At 48.8% G+C, this 25,840-nt stretch overlaps 2 protein-coding genes across 4 annotated transcripts; both read left to right on the forward strand.

The window, feature by feature from the left end:
- The first annotated feature begins 2,365 nt into the window (after nt 1–2,365).
- LOC143831562 (acetylcholinesterase-like) lies at nt 2,366–12,962 on the forward strand. Its single transcript, XM_077324645.1, has 5 exons — nt 2,366–2,539; nt 6,465–7,968; nt 9,859–10,001; nt 10,437–10,518; nt 12,681–12,962. Exons 1-4 carry the CDS (start codon nt 2,527–2,529, stop codon nt 10,472–10,474), a joined length of 1,698 nt encoding a protein of 565 aa, XP_077180760.1. The 5' UTR covers nt 2,366–2,526; the 3' UTR covers nt 10,475–10,518; nt 12,681–12,962.
- Nucleotides 12,963–14,266: 1,304 nt separating this feature from the next.
- LOC143831563 (cholinesterase-like) lies at nt 14,267–21,584 on the forward strand. 3 transcript variants are annotated; one of them, XM_077324648.1, is made up of 4 exons: nt 14,269–14,429; nt 16,799–18,288; nt 20,400–20,563; nt 21,427–21,584. In XM_077324648.1, the coding sequence occupies exons 2-4, from the start codon at nt 16,814–16,816 to the stop codon at nt 21,432–21,434; spliced, it is 1,647 nt and encodes a 548-aa protein (XP_077180763.1). In that variant the 5' UTR covers nt 14,269–14,429; nt 16,799–16,813; the 3' UTR covers nt 21,435–21,584. The 3 variants fall into 3 exon arrangements, with proteins under 3 accessions (XP_077180762.1, XP_077180761.1, XP_077180763.1); XM_077324647.1 differs by lacking the exon at nt 21,427–21,584 and having other exon boundaries at nt 14,267–14,429; nt 16,768–18,288; nt 20,400–20,595; XM_077324646.1 differs by lacking the exon at nt 21,427–21,584 and having other exon boundaries at nt 14,268–14,429; nt 20,400–20,595.
- The last annotated feature ends 4,256 nt before the right edge of the window (nt 21,585–25,840 follow it).

Consider the following 25,840-nt stretch of genomic DNA (forward strand, 5'->3'; position numbering starts at 1 on the left):
TGGGCAAGGCCAGGAGACGCAAAGTTGAACAGCAAGAGCCAAAGGGCCCTTGGCTTTGAGCCTGTGGCTCGTGCCTTGGGCTGCGGCCCATTAGATTCTGGACTGGCCCCAGGATTTCAGTCGTTCTTGCTGTCTAAATGGCTTTCATTATATTATTCCGTGCTTAACATTCCCTGAAACGTGCTTTGGGAACTGCTGAACCACAAGGGAAGGCAGGATTTAAATACATCAATTGCCTCTCATAATGCCAGGCTAACCTGGCCCTCCTGGAAGCTTTGGTGCCAGGGCAAAGGGTGAACATGATGTTGCTCTCCATACCTTCCTCCTACAACCATCACTGCGGACTCACCCACTCCACTGGGCCATTAGTAAGCCTTTCCTTATTGTTCTCCCCAATGTTGTTTTGTTTATAATGTTACTATTACCGCAGTGGTCCCCAACCCCCAGTCCGGGGACTGGTATCGGTCCGTAGATCAGTTGGTACTGGGCCGCGGCTCCTCCTCATCCTCCTCCCTGGCTGCTGCCTCGGGGGCTGCCCTGCCACTCTGCCACCGGCTCACCTTCAGTGCTCTCTGGCGGCCACTATGGTTGGGGTTACCCCTCAGCGTGGCACTGCACAGCTGCTGCTGGTAGTGCCCCCCAGTGAGCGGCGGAAAGTCAGGGGCGCCAGTGGGAAAGCAAGTAGAGCAGGGGCTCAGACGGCGGCAACGTCTCTCGGCAAAAGACTACCCCCCCCCCCGGGCCTCAGTAAAATTGTCAAGTGTTGACCGGTCCCCGGTGATAAAAAGGTTGAGGACCACTGTATTACCGTATTATTATAAAATGAGTTATTTGTACTGTTCCTGTTTGATGTAAACTGCCCTGGGCCTTCAGGGAGGGCGGAATGAATGAATGAATGAATGAATGAATGAATGAATGAATGAATGAATGAATGGTGACATCACAACCAGGGAAACACCTGGACAAGTTGGCATTGCATTCAGGGTTTTGTCCAGACAGGATGTTAACAATTGGTGCCAACTTGGTGTAGTGGTTAAGCAGCTTCTAATCTGGCGAGCCTCTTTGATTTCCAGCTCTTCCTCCCCATGCAGCCTTGGGCTCGTCACAGCACTGATAAAGCAGTTCTGACCGAGCAGGAATATCAGGGCTCTCTCAGCCTCACCCACCTCACAGGGTGTCTGTTATGGGGAAAGGAAAGGGAAGGTGAGTGGAAGCCGCTTTGAGACTCCTTTGGGTAGAGAAAAGCGGCATATAAGTACCAACTCTTCTTCTTCAGTAATATCAGGGCTCTCTCAGCCTCACCCACCTCGCAGGGTGTCTGTTGTGGGGAAAGGAAAGGGAAGGTGAGTGGAAGCCGCTTTGAGACTCCTTTGGGTAGAGAAAAGCGGCATATAAGTACCAACTCTTCTTCTTCAGTAATATCAGGGCGCTCTTAGCCTCACCTCCCTCACAGGGTGTCTTTTGTGGGGAGAGGAAAGGGAAGGTGATTGGAAGCTGCTAGAGAAAAGTGGCATATAAAAACCAACTCTTCTTCTTCTGGTGCAATGTTGTTTCTGACCCCCTGCCATTTTCTTCCTCTGGTTCCAGAGGCAAGGGTGGGTAGAACTGCCCAGCTGAGGATTTTGTGTGTGTCTGCCTAAGATGGTTAAATGGCCTGCCTGGTGGGCCCCCATGGCAACCAGTACCCCTAAAATATAATTTGTAGGTTAGGATAAGAAGAAAACAACTTGCAGCAGGGCCACCCAATGAATTTGTAAAGGTAAAGGTAAAGGTATCCCCTGTGCAAGCACCAAGTCATGTCTGACCCTTGGGGTGATGCCCTCCAGCGTTTTCATGGCAGACTCAATACGGGGTGGTTTGCCAGTGCCTTCCCCAGTCATTACCGTTTACCCCCCAGCAAGCTGGGTACTCATTTTACCGACCTCGGAAGGATGGAAGGCTGAGTCTACCTTGAGCCGGCTGCTGGGATTGAACTCCCAGCCTCATGGGCAAAGCTTTCAGACAGCTGCCTTACCACTCTGTGCCACAAGAGGCTCAATGAATTCGTAGTAGATGGTAAATTTGAATCAGGCTGTCTCAAGCCCCTTAACACACCACAGTGGTTCTCTTTGCAGGGTTAAACTCTGTCCTCAAAATGTGTCCTGAGGCCAAGCCCTGGAGAGAGCTCAGTCTGTGTGCTTCAATCAATTCTCCCTGCATTCATCATCAACCATCTCAAGATGCCTAACTGTGGAACGGAGAACGATCTGCCGTTGATAAATCCTTTTATCAAAGAAATGGCTTGGACTTTAATCCAACAAGTTGTTTGTTTTTCTGAGCCTTTGGCCTTGACGTTGCAGTCCCACAGTCCCGAACGATATGGCAATGTCCACGGCTAGCTCTCCGTGGACTTGGCAGCTTCCTTCAGGGTATAACTAGGGCACAGTTTGCACCAACACCAGTAATTGCAGCCCAGCACAGACGATAATCCGCCGAGGCTGTGAGTCGGGCTGAGAACTGCAACACCCCCAACTCCCAAACTGCATCATGGACACAAAGGGTGAGTTTATCACATCCGCCCCCTCCCCAGCTCAGGGATTCAAAATGGCTCGGGGACAAATTAGAAACAGCAGTGCTATAGGGGAGGGGCAGTCAACCTGTGATCCTCCAGATGTTCATGGACTACAATGCCCATGAGCCCCTGCCAGCGTTTGCTATACCCCTGCTATAGGGGACTGACTTTGCAGTGGGAGTTCCTGGGCCCCTAGTCCACAAGCTTAGCAGCCCCCCTTCATTTGGAGCCCCCTCTGTCTACAGCTCGATGTAGTGGCTAGTGGCTTGGACTTCTAATCTGGTGAGCTGGGTTTGATTCCCTTCTCCTCCTCCACATGCAAGCTGTTCTGACCAAGCAGAGATATCAGGGCTCTCCCAGCCTCACCTCCCTCACAGGGTGTCTGTTGTGGGGAGAGGAAAAGGAAGGCAATTGTAAGTCCCTTTGAGACTCCGGATAGAGAAAAGTGGCATATAAGAACAAACTCTTCTTCTAAAGGGAAGCCTTTAACACCATAGAGCTGGAAGGGACCTCCAGAGTCATCTAATCCAACCCCTTGCAGAATGTAGGAAATTCACAGCTACCATCAAGTGCAGAACTGTACCATTGCCTAGGACTCATTCTGCACATGTAGGATAATGCACTTTCAATGTGCTTTTGCAGCTGGATTTTCCAATGCAGGACAGGAAAATCTACTTCTAAAGTGCATTGAAAGTGCATTCACCTTTGTGTGTGGAATGAGGAGACGGAAGGTGCTGATCATTTTCAGGTGTCAACCTGCATTGATATATAAAGCAATGTGTGTGTGTGTATGTGTGTGGTAAGGTAACATTGTGTGTGTGTGGTGAGGTAACATGAGTGCCTTAGTAAAAGAAAGGCACCGAAGAGAAAATAAATGAAGAATCCAGAATCTATGCTCTGAAGAAATACTTGGAGAAAAAAAAATACCCTGTCTCTTTAATAGAAGCTTAATAGGACTTGAAACCAACCCCTCCCCCCAGGTTGATGGGAATTACCTCCATGCCAGGAAAAGCTTTATCTGCCCATTTACTCACATTAAATCTATATGAAATGGGAAAGAAATTTTTTGATCCAGGTTGTTGACGGGCACTGTGACCCTTTCCCCCCGTCTTGCCTCTTCTCTCCCATCAGTTTTGTCTACTCTTCTCTGAACCTGCCTCATTCCTTCTGCTATTGGTGGTGTGTACAGGGAAAGGGGGGGGGGGCAGCTGGAGGGAAACGAATTCTGTCTGCCCAGAAATTTGGGAAATGGAAAGTGACAGAGCTTCAATACAGGCGTAATAAAAGAAAGCAGTCGGAGGCAGTTTATTGAGGAGAATGAGGATTGCGGACAGACGTCAGAGCACCGTTCCAGTACATTTCATGTCAAATACCACACAACCTTTAAAACTAGGACCTGGTTCTTATTTTATGTATTTCCCACATTATACCAGCTTTCTTCCCAGCGGAGACCCAAAGTGGCTTACATATTCTCCTCTCCTCAATCGTATCCTCACAGTAACCCTATAAGGTAGGCTAGGGTGAAAGAGCTCAGGGGCACCCAGCTCAGGGGCACCCAGTCGGGCCGCCATTTTCTCTCTGGCTCCTGTGTCCTGCCATGGTGCCTGTGGCCAGCAGAGAAATTTTTTTTTTAAAGCGGTTGGTGCTGCCCTAGGAATTACCGGAAACTCTATGGTTTCACAGAGTCTCCAGAAATCCCTAGAGAGGTATCACATCCCTCCTGGAAATGACATCATGCTGTTGCTGCCAGTGCCCTCAGGCTCCCTCCTGACTCCTTCCAGTTGCAAGGTCATGGCTGATATGTTTAGCATCTGGTGGGCTCCTTTGGCAATGTGAGGCATCTCCGATCCTAGACTGAGATTCTGACCGCTGTACACATTCTGGCATTCACCAAGTAGTTGCCTCCCTGGAGAGACACCTCAGAGAATGGGAGTGAAGATAGTAGGGAAAGGAGACCTTATATATGAGTACTGGCATTTTTATTATTTTTTAAGAAGAAAGCATTGGTGCTGGTCATGGAGTAAACAGTCCCAGAGAGCCCCTGGGAAGGGGACTCAGTTATAGGGGTCAAGCACAATAGGAAATAAAATTTGACTTTATGAGGCTTGCCAGAAGGAAGGGAAAAAAAACCTGGGAAAGTATTCAAGTAACATTTATGACTGGCAAAAGAGTGTAGGGAAGAACAGCCACTTAATTCTCTTCCAGTCAGAGGAGGGAGGGTGGGAGGGATTGGCAGTGTGAAAGAAATGTGATTGGTCCATTTGAATAAGAGCTGGCTGTGAAGAATCTGATTGGCTTGTTTGAATGAGACTCTTTGGTATGAAGGGAAGGATGGCAGTTCTGGCCTAGGACAGTAGTTCTCAGCTTTCATATTTGACATCTCACCAATCACCTGGATCCCACCATGAGACAAACCAAACACCCATGATTTCTGAGAAGGATCTTTATAAGCTTACAGGCATTCTGTTATGACTACCAGCATGCCCAGAGGTCACAGATGGATAATCCATGGCAGGTAGGGTCAGCAGGAGACGGAATGTCACATTTTGGGCGACTGAGAGAGAATGAATTTGTCATCTTGGTTATGACAGTCCTGCATCCCACCTACTCTACTTCTGCATCCCAAGAGTGGAACCACTTGCTTAGACTATAGCCTTGATCAGTTCTCTTGTTTGTGCTGGGCTGGGTCAACTTGCTGTCCTGCATTCTGAGCCAGTCACTATCTTAGGAGCCCCAGGAGCTGTCATGTAGAAAATTAGGGTTGCCAACCTTCTGGAGAAGCCTGGAGATTTCATGGAATTACATCTGATCTCCAGACTTTGGAGATCAGCTCAAGAGAGAACATATCTTTGGAGGATAGAAAACATGGCATTACACCCTGCTGAAGTCCTTCCTTTCACCAAACCTTTACTGGGCGAATTGGTGGCAGTAACATAACTATAATCTGTGAACAGGTCTGAATCGAGCTAGTACTATGGTCTAAACAGGGGCGGCCAAACTGTGGCTCTCCAGTTGTTCATGGACTACAATTCCCATGAGTCCCTGGGCAGAGGCTTATGGTAATTGTAATTCATGGACACCTGGAGAGCCACAGTTTGGCCAACCCTGGTCTAAGCATTTATCTTTCAAGCATTTATCTTTTAGTAGGAAATCAAAGTATACATTGACAATATGTACAAAAGCAGTCATGGCCCATATATCCATATCAGAATGACATGGGATATAAAGGAAAGTTTCTCTGGACACCATGGGGCCACTAACCTCCAGGTGGGTTCGGCAGTGTCTCAGTTTCCTTCAAGAAAATGGCTGCCTTGGGAGGGGATACATTCTATGGTATCATGCCCCATCGAGTGCCCTCCCTTCCCAAACCATGCCTTGTACAGGTTCCAACCCCATAATCTCCACACATTTCCTAACTCAGAGCTGGCAACCATAGTTCCTCTGGAAGGGGCATTAAGACAGGGCCACGATTCCCCATCAGTTCACAAACCTTATTGTACTCTAATCTGATTTGAATTTATTTTGGATAGCAAGAGGAGTAGAGCCTCTTGTAGTGCAGGGTGGCAAAGCAGCCGGCATGCTGTCTGAAGCTCTGCCCATGAGGCTGGGAGTTCAATCCCAGCAGCCGGCTCAAGGTTGACTCGGCCTTCCATCCTTCCGAGGTCGGTAAAATGAGTACCCAGCTTGCTGGGGGGGGGGGGGGTAAATGGTAATGACTGGGGAAGGAAATGGGAAAGCCACCCCGTATTGAGTCTGCCAAGAAAACGCTAGAGGGCGTCACCCCAAGGGTCAGACATGACTCGGTGCTTGCTCAGGGGATACCTTTACCTTTAGCAAGAGGAGTACGACAGAAGCCCCAAGCCAGGATCCGTATTTCATCCCATGTAACTTATTAGGGCTAATTTCTTTGCAGTTGCCATGACATCTGGTTTACACAAAGCACTTCCATGCCTGCTTGCTCTGCTCCTGCTGAGCTCCAGTTCTGCCTCCGAGGAAGATAGCGTGGTGGTCACTAGAAGCGGTCCTGTCCAAGGCAAGCGCCTCACAACATCCTCGGGCACGGTGATGGCGTTTCTGGGCATCCCTTATGCTGAACCTCCTGTCGGGAGTTTGCGTTTCCAAAAGCCCCGTCCTCACCAGCCTTGGAGCCACGTCCTGGAGGCTACCAACTTTGGCAGTTCCTGCTACCAGCAGAATTTAGGCCCTTCCAGCTACAAACAAGAACTGTATTCAGAGTCAGACTCCACCTTGCCATTTTCCGAGGACTGCCTTTTCCTCAACATTTGGGTGCCTCATCCCCGGCCTTCTGCCCCAGCCTCAGTTTTTGTCTGGATCCATGGAGGTGGTTTCCTCAGCGGAAGCGGGTCTCTCGACAGAAGCTTCTTGGCTGCCAGTGAGAACATCATTGTGGCTTCTCTGAACTACCGTCTGAGTGCATTGGGCTTTCTCTCACTACCCCCAGAGGTTCCCGGGAATATTGGCTTGTGGGACCAACATCTGGCCTTGAGCTGGCTGAAGGAGAACCTGGCTGCTTTTGGTGGGGATCCCAATCAGATAACACTCGGTGGCCAAAGCGCCGGGGCTGCATCCGTTGGCTTCCATCTTCTCTCTCCCGTGAGCCAGGATCTGTTTGCTCAGGCCACCTTGCAAAGTGGAGCCTCCATCTCCCCCTGGGCTTGGGTGACCCCTGAGGAGGCTGAGGTGAGAGGGCGGGCCCTGGGCCGTATACTCGACTGCGGCGGGAACAGAAACAGAATCATTGTGAGCTGCCTGCAGACGAAAGAACCAGGAGAGATCATGCAGAAACTGCCTCTCTTAAGTCAGAAGATTTTGCTGGAAACTCTCTTTGTGCCAACGACGGACGGGGAATTCCTCCTAGATGCCCCCCGGAAACTTCTGGACGTAAGGACTTTCCCGGTTAAACGTGTCCTGACCGGCTTCACTACCACAGAGGGTTCCCTGTTTCTCGCAAACAGCGCTCCCGGGTTCAGCTTCTATAACGACAGCCTGATCAACCATCGACAGCTCCTAGAAGGGCTCCGTCTCTTGCTCCCGGATGCTTCCGATGGCACCATTGAGATGGCCGACATCATCTACAGGCAGAGGGAACAAGGGCAGGCGCAGTATCGAAACGCTATGATTAGAGCTTCGGGGGACTACCTCTTCCTGTGCCCGGTGGCTGTGGTGGCTGGCGTGATGGCGGCTACCGGAAGTCCCGTGTTTGCGTACTCCTTCACCCACCGCCCCTCCTTTACATCGGTCGTAAATGACTGGGTCGGGGTGCCTCACTGTTCCGAGCTGCCCTATGTGTTTGGCGACCCATTGTCCGGGGCAGGCGGCAATGTCACGTACCCGCCGGTTGAAGTGGAACTGAGCCAAAGGGTTATGCGGTATTGGGGAGCGTTTATAAAGACCGGGTAAGTGATTCCCTTCCACCCGCCCCATTTCTTTATCTTTGTCCCCCTTCTCTCTCATTTACAATTGCCGGCTTTTTTCTGGGTTTTCTGGGTTGGAAAATGCCTGGAGATGTTAGGGGTGGAGCCTGAGGAGGGCGGGGCTTGGAAGGGGAGGGACTTGAGCAGGCTAGAATGGTGTAAAGTCCGTTTTCCGCAGTGGCCATGTTCTCCAGGGGGACTGATCGTTTTCGTCTGGAGATCAGCTGAAATAGCAGGAGAACTCCGGCCACCTCCTGAAGATTGGCAACCCTGTACTCCCCCCATGAGCGGAAGGGCTCCAGTTTTAAGTGCTGATCTCTCTCTCTCACGTCTGCTGACGTGGCATGCATTTTATGATCCTTATAGTGGCACGAGAGCAAAATTCTCTGCAACGAATGAATCGAGAACTTTTTTTGTCTTGCTTTGTAGCGGATGCTTCCGTGGTAGCTAACAACAGAAGTTAGAGCAAAAACTATAAGAAGATAGAGCCATGGTATCACTGCAAACTGGAAAAAAATTTAAACAGTTATAAATATAGAGGTGGGGAGCGTGTAGCATCCATTGAAAGCTCAGGAAAATCAACTTTTGTTCACCTGGTATGTAAAAGCTTTCAAAGTAGGCATCAGCCCAAAATCCCTGGAGAGCATATATGGTAAGTTGGGTGCCACCACTGAGGAGACCAAATTGGGACTGCCAGCTCTGGATTGAGAAATATCTGGAGATTTGGGGAAAGGGGAGCCTGGGGTTTGGAAAGGAGAAAGTACAAGGCCATACAGTCGTTGTCCCCCCTCCCCAAAGCAGCCATTTTCTCCAGGGGAACTGACCTCTGTAGTCTGGAGATCTATTGTAACACCAGGAGACTTCCAGGCACCTCTTGGAGGTTGGCAACCCTAGCCCAATCCAAGATCACTGTTTACTTAAAGTCATGCTCCACAGGCAAGAATGCTTGAGTGCTTGGACAGACTCCTGTGGCCCCAAGTCATTATTTTGCAAAACACTTTGAAACACCTTAAAGGCTTTTGCCCATGAGATAGCTTTGGATACTTGACAAATGATGAGAAACTCCATGCTAATACTGAACCAGCAGGCAGTTCTGGGGACGTGCCACAAATATTTGAATTCAACAAAAGTTGGCATCCCCAATTATGAATTCCATAGGAGTAGCTTTATCAGTTGTTGCAGAAAAATAATCAGTTGCCTTGTGGTGCCTTAAAGCAGGGGTAGTCAACCTGTGGTCCTCCAGATGTCCATGGACTACAATTCCCAGGAGCCCCTGCCAGCATTTGCTGGCAGGGGCTCGTGGGAATTGTAGTCCATGGACATCTGGAGGACCACAGGTTGACTAGGTAAAGGTAAAGGTATCCCCTGTGCAAGCACCGAGTCATGTCTGACCCTTGGGGTGATGCCCTCCAGCGTTTTCATGGCAGACTCAATAGGGGGTGGTTTGCCAGTGCCTTCCCCAGTCATTACCGCTTACCCCCCAGCAAGCTGGGTACTCATTTTACTGACCTCTGAAGGATGGAAGGCTGAGTCAACCTTGAGCCGGCTGCTGGGATCGAACTCCCAGCCTCATGGGCAAAGCTTTCAGATGGCTGCCTTACCACTCTGCGCCACAAGAGGCTCATACAGGTTGACTAACCCTGCCTTAAAGACTAACACAGTTTTATTACAACCTAAGCTCCCTTGGTCTGCAACCCAGTTCTTCATATGAGATCTGCTGTTTACGCACATACATGACTTCTAAGGCCAGCTTAACTGGCTGTGCTACTGTTTCAGCTAAAACCAGGCGGTCTCTTAACCTTATCTCTGCCTCTTTCCTTGTTTACCTCCTTCATCTGGACCTGATTGGTAAACTTTTCATCCCCCTCACAGGTTCCCTGATGGGGATGGATGGACGTGGCCAGCTTATACAGGGGAAAGCTTCTTTCAGATAAGCACACATCCCACTCACGATGAGGAGTTACCCAGTGGTTATTGCATCTTCTGGGAGATGTTGGCCAGCGGGGATCCTAGAGGTAAGCCATTGTTGTATTTCTAGATGTTCAGTACTTGAAATGCTTTGTTTGGAGAAGAAATTGGCAGACTGAAGAAGATGATCGAAACAGCCTTTATCGGGAAGTCTGTCCTTGAACTTCTTTAGTTTGGATGCCTTTTTTTATCAACTGTTTCAGCACCCAATTGTGGTATACTAGAAACACCAAGGAGACAATTGACCATTTGAAATCATGCTACGTACAGTTTGGGTAATGTTTTAACATCCTTACGAAATATATAATTGTGTGGAAGTTGAAGTGACAGTCCTTCCAATGTGCCTATTATATAGGAGATTTTTAAACCACCTTGGAAAATTGTAAACGGCCAGGGATACCACGTTTGATACAGAGCAGGGTTCCAACAAGCAACCTTTCTCCCCATCTCATTATTGGAAATGTCTGTTCCTTTCCTCACAGCCCAGCTTCAAATAGGCCCCATCCCATCAGACGAGTAAGATCACCAGATATCCTTTCAATCTCAGTGGAGGGGATTTTACGGGTAAGTCAGCTACACGTGTACTGATGGCTACACGTAGGTGTACATTAACCAGGCAGGCCGCAAGTCTGCCACCTTCCCATGGACTCTACAATGTGTAGGGTCGCTAGCTTCAGTAGGGAAATTCATGAAGATTTGGGAAAGGAGCTGGGAGCAGCAGGCCATGGGAAGCGGAAAGACCTCATTGGGGTATAATGCCAAACAGCCTACTTGCCAAAGCAGCCATGTTCTTACAATGCAGATCAGTTGATCACTCTGTTAAGCCTTGCTAGTTTCCAGGCAAGGGCTGGCAAACGTACCTAGAGTTCAGGTGCATTTTCAGGGGCCCCGCCTGGACAGTAGGACTCCTAATGTGTGAGCTGGCTGACAGCTTGGTATAGTGGTTAGGAGTGCGGACTTCTAATCTGGTGAGCCAGGTTTGATTCCCCTCTCCACCACATGCAGCCAGCTAGGTGACCTTGGGCTCGCCATGGCACTGATAAAGCTGTTCTGACCGAGCAGTGATATCAGGGCTCTCTCAGCCTCACCTCCCTCACAGGGTGTCTGTTGTGGGGGGAGGAAAGGGAAGGTGATTAGAAGCTGCTTTGAGACTCCTTCGGGTAGAGAAAAGCGACATATAAGAACCAGCTCTTCTTCATTGTAACCTAAGCTTTGCCCAGCTTTATGCTGAATTTCTGTTCATCTCACAGTAATTCTATCCCCCCTCCCCCCCAAGAATATGGCTACCTTTCCAAGTCAATAGGAAGCCATCATTTTGTATTTTCAAATGCAGTTAGAACTTTGAAGCTAGGGGCCTGAAGCATTTATTCCTTCCTTCTTCGGAACATGTGAAATCTTTTAGCCAATAGTTGAGGCAGGACACTGTTTAGGAGTCCTGAGCTTAGCTGAATTCTATAAATGGCTCTGGCCACCATTTCCTCCCAGCTTCGACCCCTGCTCATCTGCCACAGGAGGACAATCATGTCAGTCTGCCTTACAAGATATTTTCAGAATGACTTCAAATCTGGAAGTAGCCAGGTCCAATGGACCTCTTGTGATTGTCTTGTGCAGACAAGAATGCTGTTGTGTACATAGACCCCTGGGTCACTAAACAGAGACGGTCAAAGGCTGCAAGCAGGGATATTGACTGCATTTACCAATGGGCTAAACCAGGGGTAGTCAACCTGTGGTCCTCCAGATGTTCATGGACTACAATTCCCACGAGCCCCTGCCAGCCTTCAAAGGCTGGCAGGGGCTCGTGGGAATTATAGTCCATGAACATCTGGAGGACCACAGGTTGACTACCCCTGGGGTAAACTGTACATGGAGGAATAGTCATCTTTAGTGTTTCTGAGAGCCAGCATGGCATATTTAGAAAGCTGGACTAGGATCTGCGAGACCTGGGGTTGAATCCCCACTCTGCCATGGAAGGTCTCTGAGTGACAGGGTTGCCAGACACACCCTCCCCAGTTGAGGCGAGGCCCCTGCTGCCAGGCTGGCCAGCAGGGGGACTTACCAGGAGAAAGAGGAAGGCCCAGGCTACTGTGTTGACGTTGTACAGGAAGTGACGTCATCACTTCAGCAACATCTGGGCACCACTCTGGTATTTGGGTGAGAACTCTATGGTAGAAGTTGATTTTGAACATAGATTTTTCCAAATACCATGCAGTGGCAGGATGACATCACTTCTGGTGTGATAGTGGTGATGTGGCCTAGGCCTTCCTCTTTCTCCTGGTATGTTCCTCCCCATCCTCCACTGGGGGGTGACTTTGGGTAGTCATTCTCTGTTTGCTCAAACTGCCCCACAAAGTTGTTGTGGGGAGAAGGATATAAGCTGCTTTGGATGCCTATTGGGGAGAAAAATAAGTTTTGTATCTAAATGAGGAATTTCTAACCAGGGGTCCATGGGAGTTCTGGAGGGGGTCAATGACTTTTCCCCTCGTGCCTTAATGGACTAGCGGATGGTGATGTAACTTCTGGGGGCATGGCAGGGAGATGTGGCCAGCTGACAGCACTTCCGGGGCGCCTCGAAGCCTGAAAATTATTTCAGGGGCTCCTCCGTGGTCTAAAGGTTGAAAAGGCTGACCCAAATCAATGAATAGCGTCTAACCGGACATGGGTGGAAATTAGGTTTGCAGCCACACAACTCTTCAGATTTTAATGAGACATATCTTGTTGTTTTTTAGGCTCTGGCTTAAGGGTGCCGTAAAATCCTCTTTCGGTGAAGAATCTGAAAATGAACATGGCATCTATATCATGACTGCATCTTTCCTGGCCTGTCGGATTGCTTCTTCTTCTTGTACATTGTTGCTTTGTGAGGAAAAGGCTAAATCTTGACGCTTCTCTTTTTTTCGGTTAAAAAGACGGGGCTTCAAACCTGCCAAATTGTTAACAAAGGCTTGAATGTATAATCTCAGCTCTCACACTGAAAATCCCAAATGACAAATAAAAGACGCTGGCAACCTTGATCCATGTTTAAGTCTGGTGATCTCAGGATCCGCCATTTCATGAGGCTGACCTTAGAGAGGATCTCTTGACCTTGGCCGTGGAAAGGCTTTTCCTCAGGGGTGAGAAATACCTGGAAAGTTTCTTTTTTGGGGGGGGGGAGTTTGGGGAGGGCGGGGTTTGGACTTCAAGGGGGTTTAATGCCCTGGAGCAGTGGGGTCCATCTTCCAAAGCAGCTGTCTCCTCCAGGTGAACTCATCTCTTTCGCCTGGAGATCGTCTGCAGTAATCCCAGGAGATCCCCAGCTATAGGTTGGCAACCGTACGCAAATGCTTGTTCCTGGAATGGCCACTTTCCGTCTGCTCTCCAGAAAAATCTGTCCCCATCATAAAGGGGCGTAAGGAAGGAAGCCCTGCAGTAAAGGGGAATGTCCAGACAAATTCGGGCTCAGTTTTGGCAGAGTTGTCTGCCCCCTCCTACCCCAAGCCTTTATTCCAGAGAAAATTTAAATATCATTTTCTCTGAAATAGTTGGACTGGGAACACTGTAGAAAGGGGATTGCAAGTGAGTCATCCATTTGGATGCCCCCTGGTGGTAACTCTGCCCTGGGAAATTCCTGGAGATTTGGGGGCAATGCATGTGGGGGGGGGAACTTCATATAAAATTTATAGTATTTTGAGAAGGGGCAAAACCTGGAAGAAGAACACAGGGTGACAAGAGGACTTTCTGGGCCTTGTATGGTATTGGGCTAGGAGGAGAAAAATCTGGGGCCTGCCATGGGCATCATAGAATCAGAGTTGGAAGGGAACCTCCTGGGTCCATCTAGTCCAACCCCCTGCTCACAGCCCTATCGCTCATCCACTACAACCTGCCACCCCCTTGAACCTTCACAGAATCAGCCTCTGTTTAAAAATCTCTTTCTGATAGTGGTTTCACTTGCATGCTCTGGTAGTCTGAGGCAGCTCATGCCCACTCTTTGGGCCAGGGGTAGTCAAACTGCAGCCCTCCAGATGTCCATGGACTACAATTCCCATGAGCCCCCACTGGCGTTCACTGGCTGGGGCTCATGGGAGTTGTAGTCCATGGACATCTGGAGGGCCGCAATTTGACTACCCCTGCTTTAGGCTCTCTAGCTGTTCAGGGGTCTCTGGTTGCTTCCACCCTTGGACAGTGGCTGTTCTTGATGTCCGTTCCCACAGGTCTCCTTTCCTGCAGCCGTCGATACCAAAGCAAAGCTGCTGCCCCCCCCCTTTCCCCGCACCATCTCTTTGACCCCTGACATGGATTTCTCTGTTGCCAGCTGCATGAGCAGAGTCCTCCTGCTGCATGAGCAGAGCCCGGGTGGTCATTGCTCTTACTGTATACTCTAAATTGCTTGCTCCATGGCTATTATAACAGTGGCAGGGAGCTCGTCAGCGACCTCCACGTCCCCCTTATTGCTTTTGTTGTGAAGGAGCGGGAAAAGCCCACTGGGGAGAAGGAGAAGGAAGGTAAGTCCATATAATCCTGAGAACTGACCGGCCTTTAAGAAGGAGATAGTGATGGGAAGCCCAAGTCAAAGCAGCGATGCTGACCTCCAGCGCCGTATCTTCCTGCCATGCAAGCTCTGTAGATTTCTAGCCTGCAGCGGAACTGGTGCCAGGCCCTGCCAGCGGAGCCGGTGCTTTGGATAAGTGCCACAGCCAAACAATGTTCGGCCCTGCTGGGTTCTTCCATGCCTGGATCAGACTTTGATGACGGTCCTTGCACTGCCCTGGGCCCACCTTGGCTCTCCCAGCAGGGTCAGCCGTTGACTTCTCTGCAGGGGTGTTGTGTCAGGAATCTACTTGGAATTACAGCAGCCTTCTTTGCCCTGCAAAAATGGGCCCCCTCAGCCCTCCAGCTATTTGCAGTATTTGACTCAGTCGTCACAGCTCCCTGTAGGATCCCAGTGGCATGTCGGCTCTAGTGTGGGTGTGCAGTCTGGGATCCATGTTTTCTTTTCCTATTACAGACGGGTATCTGCTGCATTGCACAGGTTATTTGGATTCAGTAAAGACCTAGAGAGCAATCCAAAGCAGATCTGCTCCGAAATAAATCCCATTAATTTCAGTGCAGCTTACTTCCTACTAAGTGTGTTTCAAAGTTGCCCGGTTAGGGACAGCATTAATCAGAAGTTCTTGGTTTGATTCACGCTTTTGCCTTGCTCACCCTCAGCCCTCCGTCTGCAAAATGGGGGTCACAAATCCTACCTCACAACTTTATCATTGTATCCATTCAGGTGCCCCTGCACAGATAGAGAACGGGAATTAGGAATGAATGATTTCTCCTCAGAGCTTTAATGAAAAATAGACCGAAATGTAAGATAGACAAGAGCCTCTTGTGGCGCAGAGTGGTAAGGCAGCCGTCTGAAAGCTTTGCCCATAAGGCTGGGAGTTCAATCCCAGCAGCTGGCTCAAGGTTGACTCAGCCTTCCAGCCTTCCGAGGTGGGTAAAATGAGTACCCAGCTTGCTAGGGGGTAAACGGTAATGACTGGGGAAGGCACTGGCAAACCACCCCGCATTGAGTCTGCCATGAAAACGCTAGAGGGCGTCACCCCATGGGTCAGACATGACTCGGTCCTTGCACAGGGGATACCTTTACCTTTATAAGATAGACATCTTAAGGAGATCACATGCCAAGTCACACACCGGTAACGGTCTCCAACAGCCACCTCCTAAACGAGGATTATTAAAAAAGGACCAAGAGGGACCTCTGTGGACATAAGAAGAGTTGGTTTTTATGCCCCACGTTTCACCGCCTGAAGGCTGACAGTCGCCATCCCTTCCTCTCCCCACAACAGACACCCTGTGAAGTAGTTGGGGCTGAGAGAGCCCTGAGAAAACTGCTTAATTGCAAAATTATTTTCTGTTGTTACTGTTTTTCTTCCACACACACACACATGGAGATTCCACTTACACTCACATTACTTCCCAAATGCAGGTGAAAATTTAACAATAATGAACCACAAAAGTCGCCTCACAGAACAATTTTAAACTTTACAAAGGAAAAAGCCAAAGGTGTGTTTTTTTTTCTTTTTACCTCCTGAAAGCTGCCCAAAAGGTACAATGGAAATCAATCCAAGGCAAAACCCTGAACCCCTATTTCAACCACCAAACAAGATGGCAGAGTCCACAGTGGCAAGGACGGCTAGTAGGTCTATTAACAGAGAGGCGTGGCTCTTGCCCACGTTCAACTGGAGATCACTGTCCGAAGCCACCAGTGCCCTGTCTGTCCGATAATCCAGCCTGAAGCAAAACTGAAAAGGGGTCTAGAGCAGGGGTAGTCAACCTGTGGTCCTCCAGATGTTCATGGACTACAATTTCCATGAGCCCCTGCCAGCACTTGCTGGCAGGGGCTCATGGGAATTGTAGTCCATGAACATATGGAGGATCACAGGTTGACTACCCCTGGTCTAGAGGATATGAGTTACTATGCAAAACCTGGAGTGATTCTGTAAACTCAGCAGAGTTACATCGGTAGAAGCCAATGGGCTTAGAAGGATGCTAACTGTGCTTAAAGCTACCCTATTAAGAACAATACTTGTGCAGAATCAGGCCAATGGTGCATCTAGTCTGGAAGGCTTACGTGCAAGATAAACAGGCCAAAGCTATCCTGTTTTTGTCCCCCAGTACTGGTATTCAAAGTTCTCTAAATATGGAGGTTCCATTTACCCATATTCCATTCATAAAGGTGTTTTCTGAGCAAGTAAAAAGCAACAGTTTTTTCCCTGTCACAACCAACCATGGGTTAGGTAAGCGCAGTGTTCTGGTAAAAAGATAAACAATGCCATCTTGTATTTCACATAGCTCCCTCTGGGACTTTTTTCCTGCCTTCCAGCTCCCTGCTGCTGAAATGTCCTGTCTCTGTCTTCCATGCTTGTGGATCTTCCTCCTTTTCCTGCTGGCTTCCAGCTCTGCTTCTGAAGAAGATGACACTGTAGTGGTCACCAGCAGTGGCCCTGTTAAAGGCAGGCATCTCCAGGCTGGCTCTGGCCACGTGACGGCTTATTTGGGCATCCCCTATGCAGAGCCGCCTTTGGGGAAACTGCGTTTCCAGAAGCCCCTTCCCCATCGGCCTTGGAGTCAAGTCTTGGAGGCGACCAGCTTTGGTGGCTCCTGCTCCCAGTTCCTTCTTCCTGCTTCCATGTGGAGCATCAGTCCCCCAGTGTCAGAGAACTGCCTCTTTCTGAATGTCTGGGTGCCCCACCCAAGGCCTCCTGCCCCAGTCCCCATCCTTGTCTGGATCCATGGCGGGGGGTACAGCACTGGCTCATCTTCTCTGAATTTGTATAATGGAGCCTCCTTAGCTGCTGAGGAGAATCTCGTCGTGGTCTCTCTGAATTACCGCCTGGGGGCTCTGGGCTTCCTTTCATTCCCCCCAAGTGCCCCAGGTAACGCCGGCCTCTGGGACCAACGGCTGGCGTTGCAGTGGGTGAGCGAGAATGCAGCCACCTTTGGAGGAGATCCCACGCAGGTGACCATTTCAGGACATAGTGCTGGAGGACCCTTGGTGGGGTTCCATCTCCTGTCCCCAGGAAGCCAGCCCCTTTTCGCCCGGGCTGTCATGCAAAGTGGAACCGTGAATGCTCTCTGGGCTTGGATGAGTCCTGAGGAGGCCAAACAGAAAGCCCTTGCTTTGGCCCAGACGGTGGGCTGCACCCAAGATAATGGCGCCGATGTGGTGACCTGCCTACAGGGACAAGACGTCGCGGGTTTCATTCGGTACGAGTTATCCACACTGAACAGCACGATGCTTCTGAACCTTCCCTTCGCGCCCACCACCGATGGAGACTTCCTTCCCGAGGACCTGCAGAAGCTTCTGGAGCCTGGGCGCATTCCGAATAAGCCAGTTCTCCTGGGCACCACCTCTGACGAAGGGTCCATGTTTGTGGCGTACACGTTCCCAGATGCCAAAGACGGACTAATAAGTCGGGAGCAGCTGATGGAGGGCGTCAAGAGGACGGTACGGGGGGCCACAGAAGAACTGGTTCAGGCTGTCGTGCGGGAATACAGTGAAGAGGACCGTGGCCCCGCATCGTACCGCCGGGCCATGGTGCAATCCAGTGGCGATTACTTCTTTGTCTGCCCCTTAGCAGAAGCCGCTGCAAAGTGGACCGAAGCGGGGAGCCCTGTGTACGCTTACTATTTCTCGCAGCACACCTCGGGCTCCATTTGGCCCGAGTGGATTGGGGCTCTCCATGGCGGAGAACTGCCTTACGTATTTGGCAATTTTAAGACGATCCTGGCGGCCAACCGAACGTGCACAGAGGAGGAGGCCGCGCTAAGCCGCAGGATGAAGCACTATTGGGCGGAGTTCGCGAGGCATGGGTAAGGCGTCTGCTTTTCTTCTTGGGCCCTTCTGCTCTCTACCACTGTCGTGCCCTTTTGTCTAAAACCCTTGAACAAGGGCGAGGAAATGCCCACCAGTTCTTTCACTAAGAGAGCTCTCTGTATTAAGCCACATGTAACCCCACATTAGAGCCTCTTGTGGCGCAGAGTGGTAAGGCAGCCGTCTGAAAGCTTTGCCCATGAGGCTGGGAGTTCGATCCCAGCAGCTGGCTCAAGGTTGACTCAGCCTTCCACCCTTCCGAGGTCGGTAAAATGAGTACCCAGCTTGCTGGGGGGTCAACGGTAATGACTGCGGAAGGCACTGGCAAACCACCCCGTATTGAGTCTGCCATGAAAACACTGGAAGGCATCACTCCAAGGGTCAGACATGACTCGGTGCTTGCACAGGGGATACCTTTACCTTTAACCCCACATTCAAGTTTCTGCCAGAAAGCAACACCGAAATGACACAGCAATTGGTCGGAAGGCCACCCATGTGAGCTGATGAACCTAAGTATCCCACACCAGGCATATTTATTATGGGAAAAGTTCACCCATAGGAGATTATGTAAGTAATGGCCCCAGAGTACAGCACTTGGGTGTTTTAGGATGCCTAGGGCTGATCCTGCGTAGAGCAGGGGGTTGGACTAGATGGCCTGTATGGCCCCTTCCAACTCTATGATTCTATGATTCTATGACTGCGCAAAAGGCAGCACACAAGGACCACACCCTTTGCGCAATGCCCATGGTATGTGCCAATGGTGCAGCCATCGCTGGTCTTAAATAGGATCGTTCAGGGGGGTGGGGCTGCCTTTTGCATGCAAGCTTGTGAGAGACGGCACAACACTTGCCTAATTAAGCCAGGTGGAACTCGGTAGTAGCTTCCAAAGTCCAGTGAGGGTAAGTTCTCCAACCTGGTCATGGATAGTTGCTGTTGGAGCTGCTGTACTCCCTGTTCTCATGGCGCAGGTGTTGATGCTGCTAACCTTTGGTACTGTGCTGCAGGTGGGAAATTCCTGGAGATTTAGGTGTGGAGTTGAGGAAGGGCAGCGTTTGGGGAGAAGAGTGACCTCAAGGGGGTATTATTTAATTAATGTATTTCTCTATTTATAATCTGGCTTTTAGACCATCCCTCCCCACAAGTGGGCCTGGGCGGTCCACATATTAAGCAGTAAAACATCATAATATTGAAAATTAAATAAACACATTAAAATATAGTAAGATCCAATACAAATCCCTACCCCGCCCGTTCCCCCCAGCAGCAGCACTCCTTCCCACCAATATCTGCCCCCATAAGAAAAAGAAGAAAGGGGCGGGGAAGACATGGAGAGGAGAAAGGGGAGGCCCACTTAGTATTTAGGTCGCCATGGCGTCAACTAAAGGCCTGGTGGAACTTTAGCAGTTTCATCAGGGCCTGGATCTCAGCTGGCAGCTCATTCTACTGGGCTGGAGCCAAGGCCATGTAGACATCTTTGGGGTAATAGAGTTCATGTTCTGCAGAAGCCATTTTCTCCAGAGGAACTGATCTCTGTAGCCTGGAGGTCAATTGTAATTCTTGGAGAACTCCAGGCTTCACTTGGGGGCTGGAAACCCTATATGTGATCCTAAACAGAGTAAGACCCTTTTGAACCTGTTGAAGTCAATGGGCTTAGAAGGAAGCAACTCTTCTTTGGATGTCACTACAGCTCTGATTTTCAGCTGCAAACTGCATCTGATTGAGCTTCCAAGTGCATTAAACAAATCAGGAAGGTAGATAATTCAGGTGTATCTAATTCAAGTGTCATGTAATTCATTATTGTTTCCATTGCTAAGATTGAATTAATTATCTGAAACATTTTTATGCTGCTTTTCCAGCCGATTTTCCAGCCCAAGGCAAATAGGAAAACCTTTTGAACATTAAAAATACCATTGACATTATAAAATATTTCAATAAAAACAACTGCAAAAACCAGATATGAATACTGTAAACTTTCGTCCAGCGTTGAGCATGCCAGGTTGCAGGGAATAAATTTTAGCAGAAAACTTATGAATAGGTTGTTCCAACATGTTGCCTCGCCTGCACAGAACTTTGACCTTGACTGCATAAAATTTTTTTTTTTCCATTCTCACAGGAATCCTAACGGGGTAACTGCCAATGAGGTTCAGTGGCCACTCTACAATGCCACAGAGCAGAACTTCTTCCTCCTTAGCACACAACCTCCACAAAGTCTACAGAAATCCCCTGCTCAGCACTGTGGTTTCTGGAAAACACAGGTTTCGAATGTCGCACAGCCAAGTGAGTTCAGCTTTTAGATTCATGGTGTCTGCTTTTGACTGGTCAAGGTGGGGCTGATAGCTCACGAGAGCCATCTTTCTAGAAAATTTAGGTTGGCTTGGAATTGTATCTCTGAATCTGGAAAGGTATTGTATGTATTGTTTCATGGGCCTTCCCTCAGTGGTTGGGGCTGTTTACTTACAAAACTTACCTGCTGAGTAGGCAGCAAGCATGTCCCCTCCTACCAGAACTCATTCCAAAACAAATCAGTTCAGCGGTCCTGGGGTTCTAAAACCATCACTTTTCAAAAAAGAAATATTTCCCAGACCTCCTAACTTCTTTTGAAGCCGTACAGATGGTTCTTTCCCTGATCTAGATAGCCAAAGAGGACCAGATCTCACCTGATCTCAAAAACTAAGCAGGGTCAGTCCCACTTGGACAGGAGACCACCAAGGGGTCTCCCCCCACTTTGGGGTCGGGAGGCGAATTTTCCCCAGGCCAGACAATAATTCAACAATTGACAATTTAGAGCAAAAGTCTTCCTCCTTTACTGGTTTCCATACACAAATCAAAGCTAATTCAAACAAGTTTAAGAGCCTTGGATTATGGTTCAAGGTCCCCACCCAGCCTTGCTTCCCTCACATTCTGCACCCTTCTGCATCTAAAAGCTCCACCCCTTCCTGGCTCATTCAATTCCTAGGTGGAGGTAGGGGTTACATTCAGTGCTCTGGAATGTTCCTGAATAAAGAAAAATGGTAATTCAAGATAACCTTTCCACCGAAAACTCACCCCTCGGGAATTCCTGTCATTCCTTCCCACTATGTGTGATTTCTGCACAGCCCATATTGCATTTTGACCACACCATCTTCCTGTGTTGTTTATAGGTAACTGATGGACTTCCTGCTCCTTAAGGACAGGCCTGGCTGATTCCAAGAAGCCTGGAAAAGGAGAATATTCCATGCTGAGTAATCAAGATCCTTTTTTGTACAGATCTTATTTGCTTTGAACTCACGAATTAAAACGCAGTCTAATTAAAACATAATTGCAGGCCCATCTTCTTGATCTTGGACCCATTCTGTCCACCTGACTCCTCCCTGGGTTAGTTAAAAATGAGATCTTTATATAAAATTAAATTCCTCCCCCCTACTGGAATAACCCCTCTGGGGATCTGGAATAACTCTGGGGTTTCTGGTTACCCTGGTTGAGAAATTACTGGTGTAAGATGATGCCCATTGGGACAGAAAAGCTCAACTTCAAGTAGAAGTGAATGCGGTCTGAACTTGCTGAGATTGAGGGGAAAAGATTGTACTGGGGTCATAGTGGATAGTTCAAAGAACATGTCAGTGAGCTGCAGAAGTAGAAAAGTACCCTCTATGTTAGGGATTATTAGGAAAGGGTTTGAGAATAGCACGACGGATATTGTAATGCCCTGATTTTGTAATGCCTATGATATAGACCAAGCTTTCTCAACCAGGGTTTCAACAAACCCTGGGGTTTCTTAATGGCCCTGGAAGGGTTTCCTGAATGAGTGGGAGATAATTAAATTTATATATTTTTAAAAATGTGTTAAGCATTTATTGGGTGATAGGACCATATAGGTCAGAGGTAGTCAAACTGCGGCCCTCCAGATGTCCATGGACTACAATTCCCAGAAGCCCCTGCCAGCATTTGCTGGCAGGGGCTTCTGAGAATTGTAGTCCATGGACATCTGGAGGGCCGCAGTTTGACTACCCCTGATATAGGTCATGCCAACCCACTCACCCTTCCCAAAATGGCTAACAATGGGCCTGGAGAGGATGGGAAGGGAGGGGCCCCGGGTAAGCATGTATACAGCTCTGCTTCCCAACCGTATTCTGGATGATCATGCCACATCTGGGGTTTCTTGAAGCCTGAAGAATGTTTCTGGGGTTTTTCTATGGTAAAAAAGTTGAGAAAGGCTGGTATAGATCTATGGCCCTGATATGGATCTATGATGTGGCCTCATTTGGAATAAAGTTCTGGTCACTGTATCACCAAAAGGACGTAGCAGAGCTGGAAAAAGCACAGAGGAGGGCAACCAAGACGATTAGGGGGTTGGAACAGCCAGCTCAGGAGCAGCTGAGTTTGGGCAACAGTATCAGCTGCGTGTGCCTTCTCCATCAGGGGTTCAGGTAGCCAGCTCCAGGCGACAGCTCCTACTCACCCCACATGGGGAAACAGCCTCCCCTGATTGGGGAGGGCAGCAGGGACCCCTAGTGGAAGCAACAGTGATTCTGGAGCCCCCTCAGGTCAGCCCTGCTTTGGAAAAAGCCCGACCACATGCTATGCAGTGCAGTGACTGCAAAATATAGCAAGATGGCAATCTCCTGATATCAGTTGGCCTAATGTAGGTTAATGGTAGGTGGAAGTGGTTCTCCAGTACATCTCCTGTACCAGGAGAGATGCAGCTATCATTCTCAAGGCTCTGCTCTCGGTGTCTCCCAGCTGTCTTCAGGTCACCCACATCCATGGTAGACCATGAAGCCAGATTCTGCCTCAAGGGTGGGACAGGTTAACAAGGCAGCCATGTCAGCTTCTAGGAGCATCACATTCCAAGTTCCCACCATAATCTCAACCGAGTATTTGTTTGGAACCCTAAAATCCCCATTCTGGAATCCAGTAGGATCCATGAGCAGGTGGGCAATTTTGATCTCGCCCATCCAGAGACTCAGAGCCACATTCAGCCTTGCCTTGAGTAGACAGTGGCCAGATTGAACCTTCAAACCTGAAACCAGACCAGCCCTCAAAAGCTCAGTGCATAAGATCAAGTCCAAGCTATGAACTTTTTCATGTATTGGGACCAATATTAAATAACCACCAGCTCCTGCCATGAATTGCTTGGCCAGAGTCCCAAAACCCTCCATGGAATATTGCTCCACTCACCTTCCCGCTTTTCTGTTCCTATGCTCTGGGCCTATCATGCCTTCAAATGTTTTGGCTATTTCCTTCCTGCCTAGAGGTGAGAGCTGTAAACAGTACTATCTTTTGATGAACTATCCTGTGTGAAAGTGAATTGTGTACAGGTGGCTGAGTGGGGATTTGCCTCTCATTGCCTTTTGATGCCTGTTTGTTTTGTTTTTAGCATCACAGGAGTTCTGTGATGCTGTTAGTTCTCTTCTGAAATAAACTACTGAGTTTCCCCCCCCCCCCCAAAGCTCTGAGTTTGCCTGTTGTTGGGAGATTTACATGACACCCATAGAACTTGAGAGAAGCCCATAGCAGCCAAAGAAACTCCTGGTCTGGCCCTGTTTAAATCTTCTCCTGCCCTGACCTCACCATTCTTGCCAGTTCTCTCTTCTCTAGGGTGAGACTTTTGAGACTGAGAACCCCCAAGCCCTGTGGAGTACCACCTTGCTGTCTCTACACACTTTCCCTTACCTCAGTGTTAGCGGGGATAGCATGGGAAGAGGCCATTGGTGTGTGACCCCACAGCAACTCCCACAACACCTCCATTGGTGTGTGATCCCACAGCACCCCACAGCACATGTTTAGGTGTCTTGAGGGATGCGGGTGTGGCTACCACATGTTTCCTTCCACTCCCTGCTGAGCTTCCTCCCCTCAGAAGTAAACCTGGAAAGTTCTAGCTTGTCAGTCCTGGGGACATCTCAGGAGTGGAATACACTGTTGTCAGTCTTCCTCCCCACCTACTGCTTTCTTGTATAAGAGAATTTCCTTTCCCAAAGGTGATGAGGACTGCAAGATATAACCTGTGACTGAATGGAAAACTGAAAGCTACAGGCACAAAATGCCATTTCCAGAAATCAAATATGGATATAGGTGAAGTTATGGATCTTGGGGCAGATATTTATAGAAATGGGGTATAGGCTTACTATATATTAACAATAAAATCCTAAAATGCTTTCCTGGGAGTAAGTCCCATTACATAGACCTGAGTACAGTTCTGAAGGGGAGGAAGAAAGGAAGGAAGGATGGGAGGAAGGGAGGGAGGGAAGGCAACACTGAGGGCCATTCCGCACAAGTTCAAAGTAGCAGGAGTGTGGCAAATTGTAATGTGTAAACTGTAATTTGCAGTTATGCACGACGTCGTACACAATCTGCCACACTCCTGAAACCGATCAGCAAAAAGCGCTTCGTTGTAGCGCTTAAAGGGAAATCCCAAAAAGTGGATTCACCCTCTGAAAAGCGCTACACTCTTGCAACCAATCTGCAACACTAGCGAAAAAGTTCTGTGCATTACCATTGTTACGGTTTCAGCAAAGTCCCTCCCCCTGGCTCTCTCCTCTGATCTTCCAGTGAAGCGATCACCATTTTTTTTTCTCGGAGCGAGCGGAGAGCAATGAACCGGTGAGCCTTCATTCACCCAGCGAGGCTTCTCCGGCTACAGTCCCTACACAGAGCTGCTTTAAAGCTCACCTTAAGTCACCAAGCACAACACAAGCCCCGTTTGCTAGTTCCCTTTATTTTCAGCAGAAAATCGCGCCCGTGCACAGGGGGGGGATTTTTTTTTATCACTCGGGGGAGTGTGGCAATGATGAATCGCCAGCTCATACACCACCTGCCAGCTAGAAGGGTCTCTCAGTTGCAACGAATCAACGCATATTCGTTGCAACGTGTTTTTTTTTAAAAACCTGTTCTTAAAGGCAAAGGGGCTTTTTTGGAGCATGGTAACAACCGCCAGGGGCGGGACAAAACACGGCAAATATTGCTTCCTTTCTAACGATTTTTGCAGAGACCGGAAACCTGTGGGAAACGGTTGAAACTCGACTGGATTCCACTACAAAGGCAGGTATGCATAACAACAAATTCCACTATTTAAAATTGCGTTTTTTCTTTCCGAAACCAATTTGCCACATTGATCCTGGTGCGTAATGGGCCTGATAATTAACATCTATGGCCCTCCCTTGTAAAAACATCTCCATAGAGAAATCCAGTTGGGAGATTTACAGGCTGTTATGACTGTTGCTGAAATGCTGCTGATTACTTGTGTTTTAGATTGTGAATGTTGTTATTGTTCTATTGGCTTCAATGCATTGTTAATTTTAATTTTATGTAAACTGGCCTGAGCCATATGGGAGGGTGGTATAGAAATTTAATAAATAAATAATAAACCAAGGTGCTGATCACAGGGTTCAGAGTGACTAGAGCTTATTTATTAATGGAGTTCAAGGATAATAAACTGAGTTGTTATCTTTGTGTTGTTGTAAAGAGTTCAGTTGGAGATTGGCCAGCCCTACCTGGAAAATGGGGGGGGGGGAAGGAATAAGCTCGATTCCTCTTAGCTATCCATGTGCAACAGGAATAAAAGCAAAATAAAATAAA

Source organism: Paroedura picta, chromosome 3 (genome assembly GCF_049243985.1).
Source record: "Paroedura picta isolate Pp20150507F chromosome 3, Ppicta_v3.0, whole genome shotgun sequence".
Lineage (NCBI taxonomy): Eukaryota > Metazoa > Chordata > Lepidosauria > Squamata > Gekkonidae > Paroedura > Paroedura picta.

Coding starts and splice junctions, on each gene's coding strand:
- LOC143831562 (XM_077324645.1), top strand. Junction 7,969..9,858: donor GGAGCGTTTATAAAGACCGG/GTAAGTGATTCC, acceptor TCCCCCTCACAG/GTTCCCTGATGGGGATGGAT. Junction 10,002..10,436: donor GGCCAGCGGGGATCCTAGAG/GTAAGCCATTGT, acceptor CTTTCCTCACAG/CCCAGCTTCAAATAGGCCCC.
- LOC143831563 (XM_077324647.1), top strand. CDS start 16,814: ATGTCCTGTCTCTGTCTTCCATGCTTGTGGATCTTCCTCCTTTTCCTG. Junction 18,289..20,399: donor GCGGAGTTCGCGAGGCATGG/GTAAGGCGTCTG, acceptor CCATTCTCACAG/GAATCCTAACGGGGTAACTG.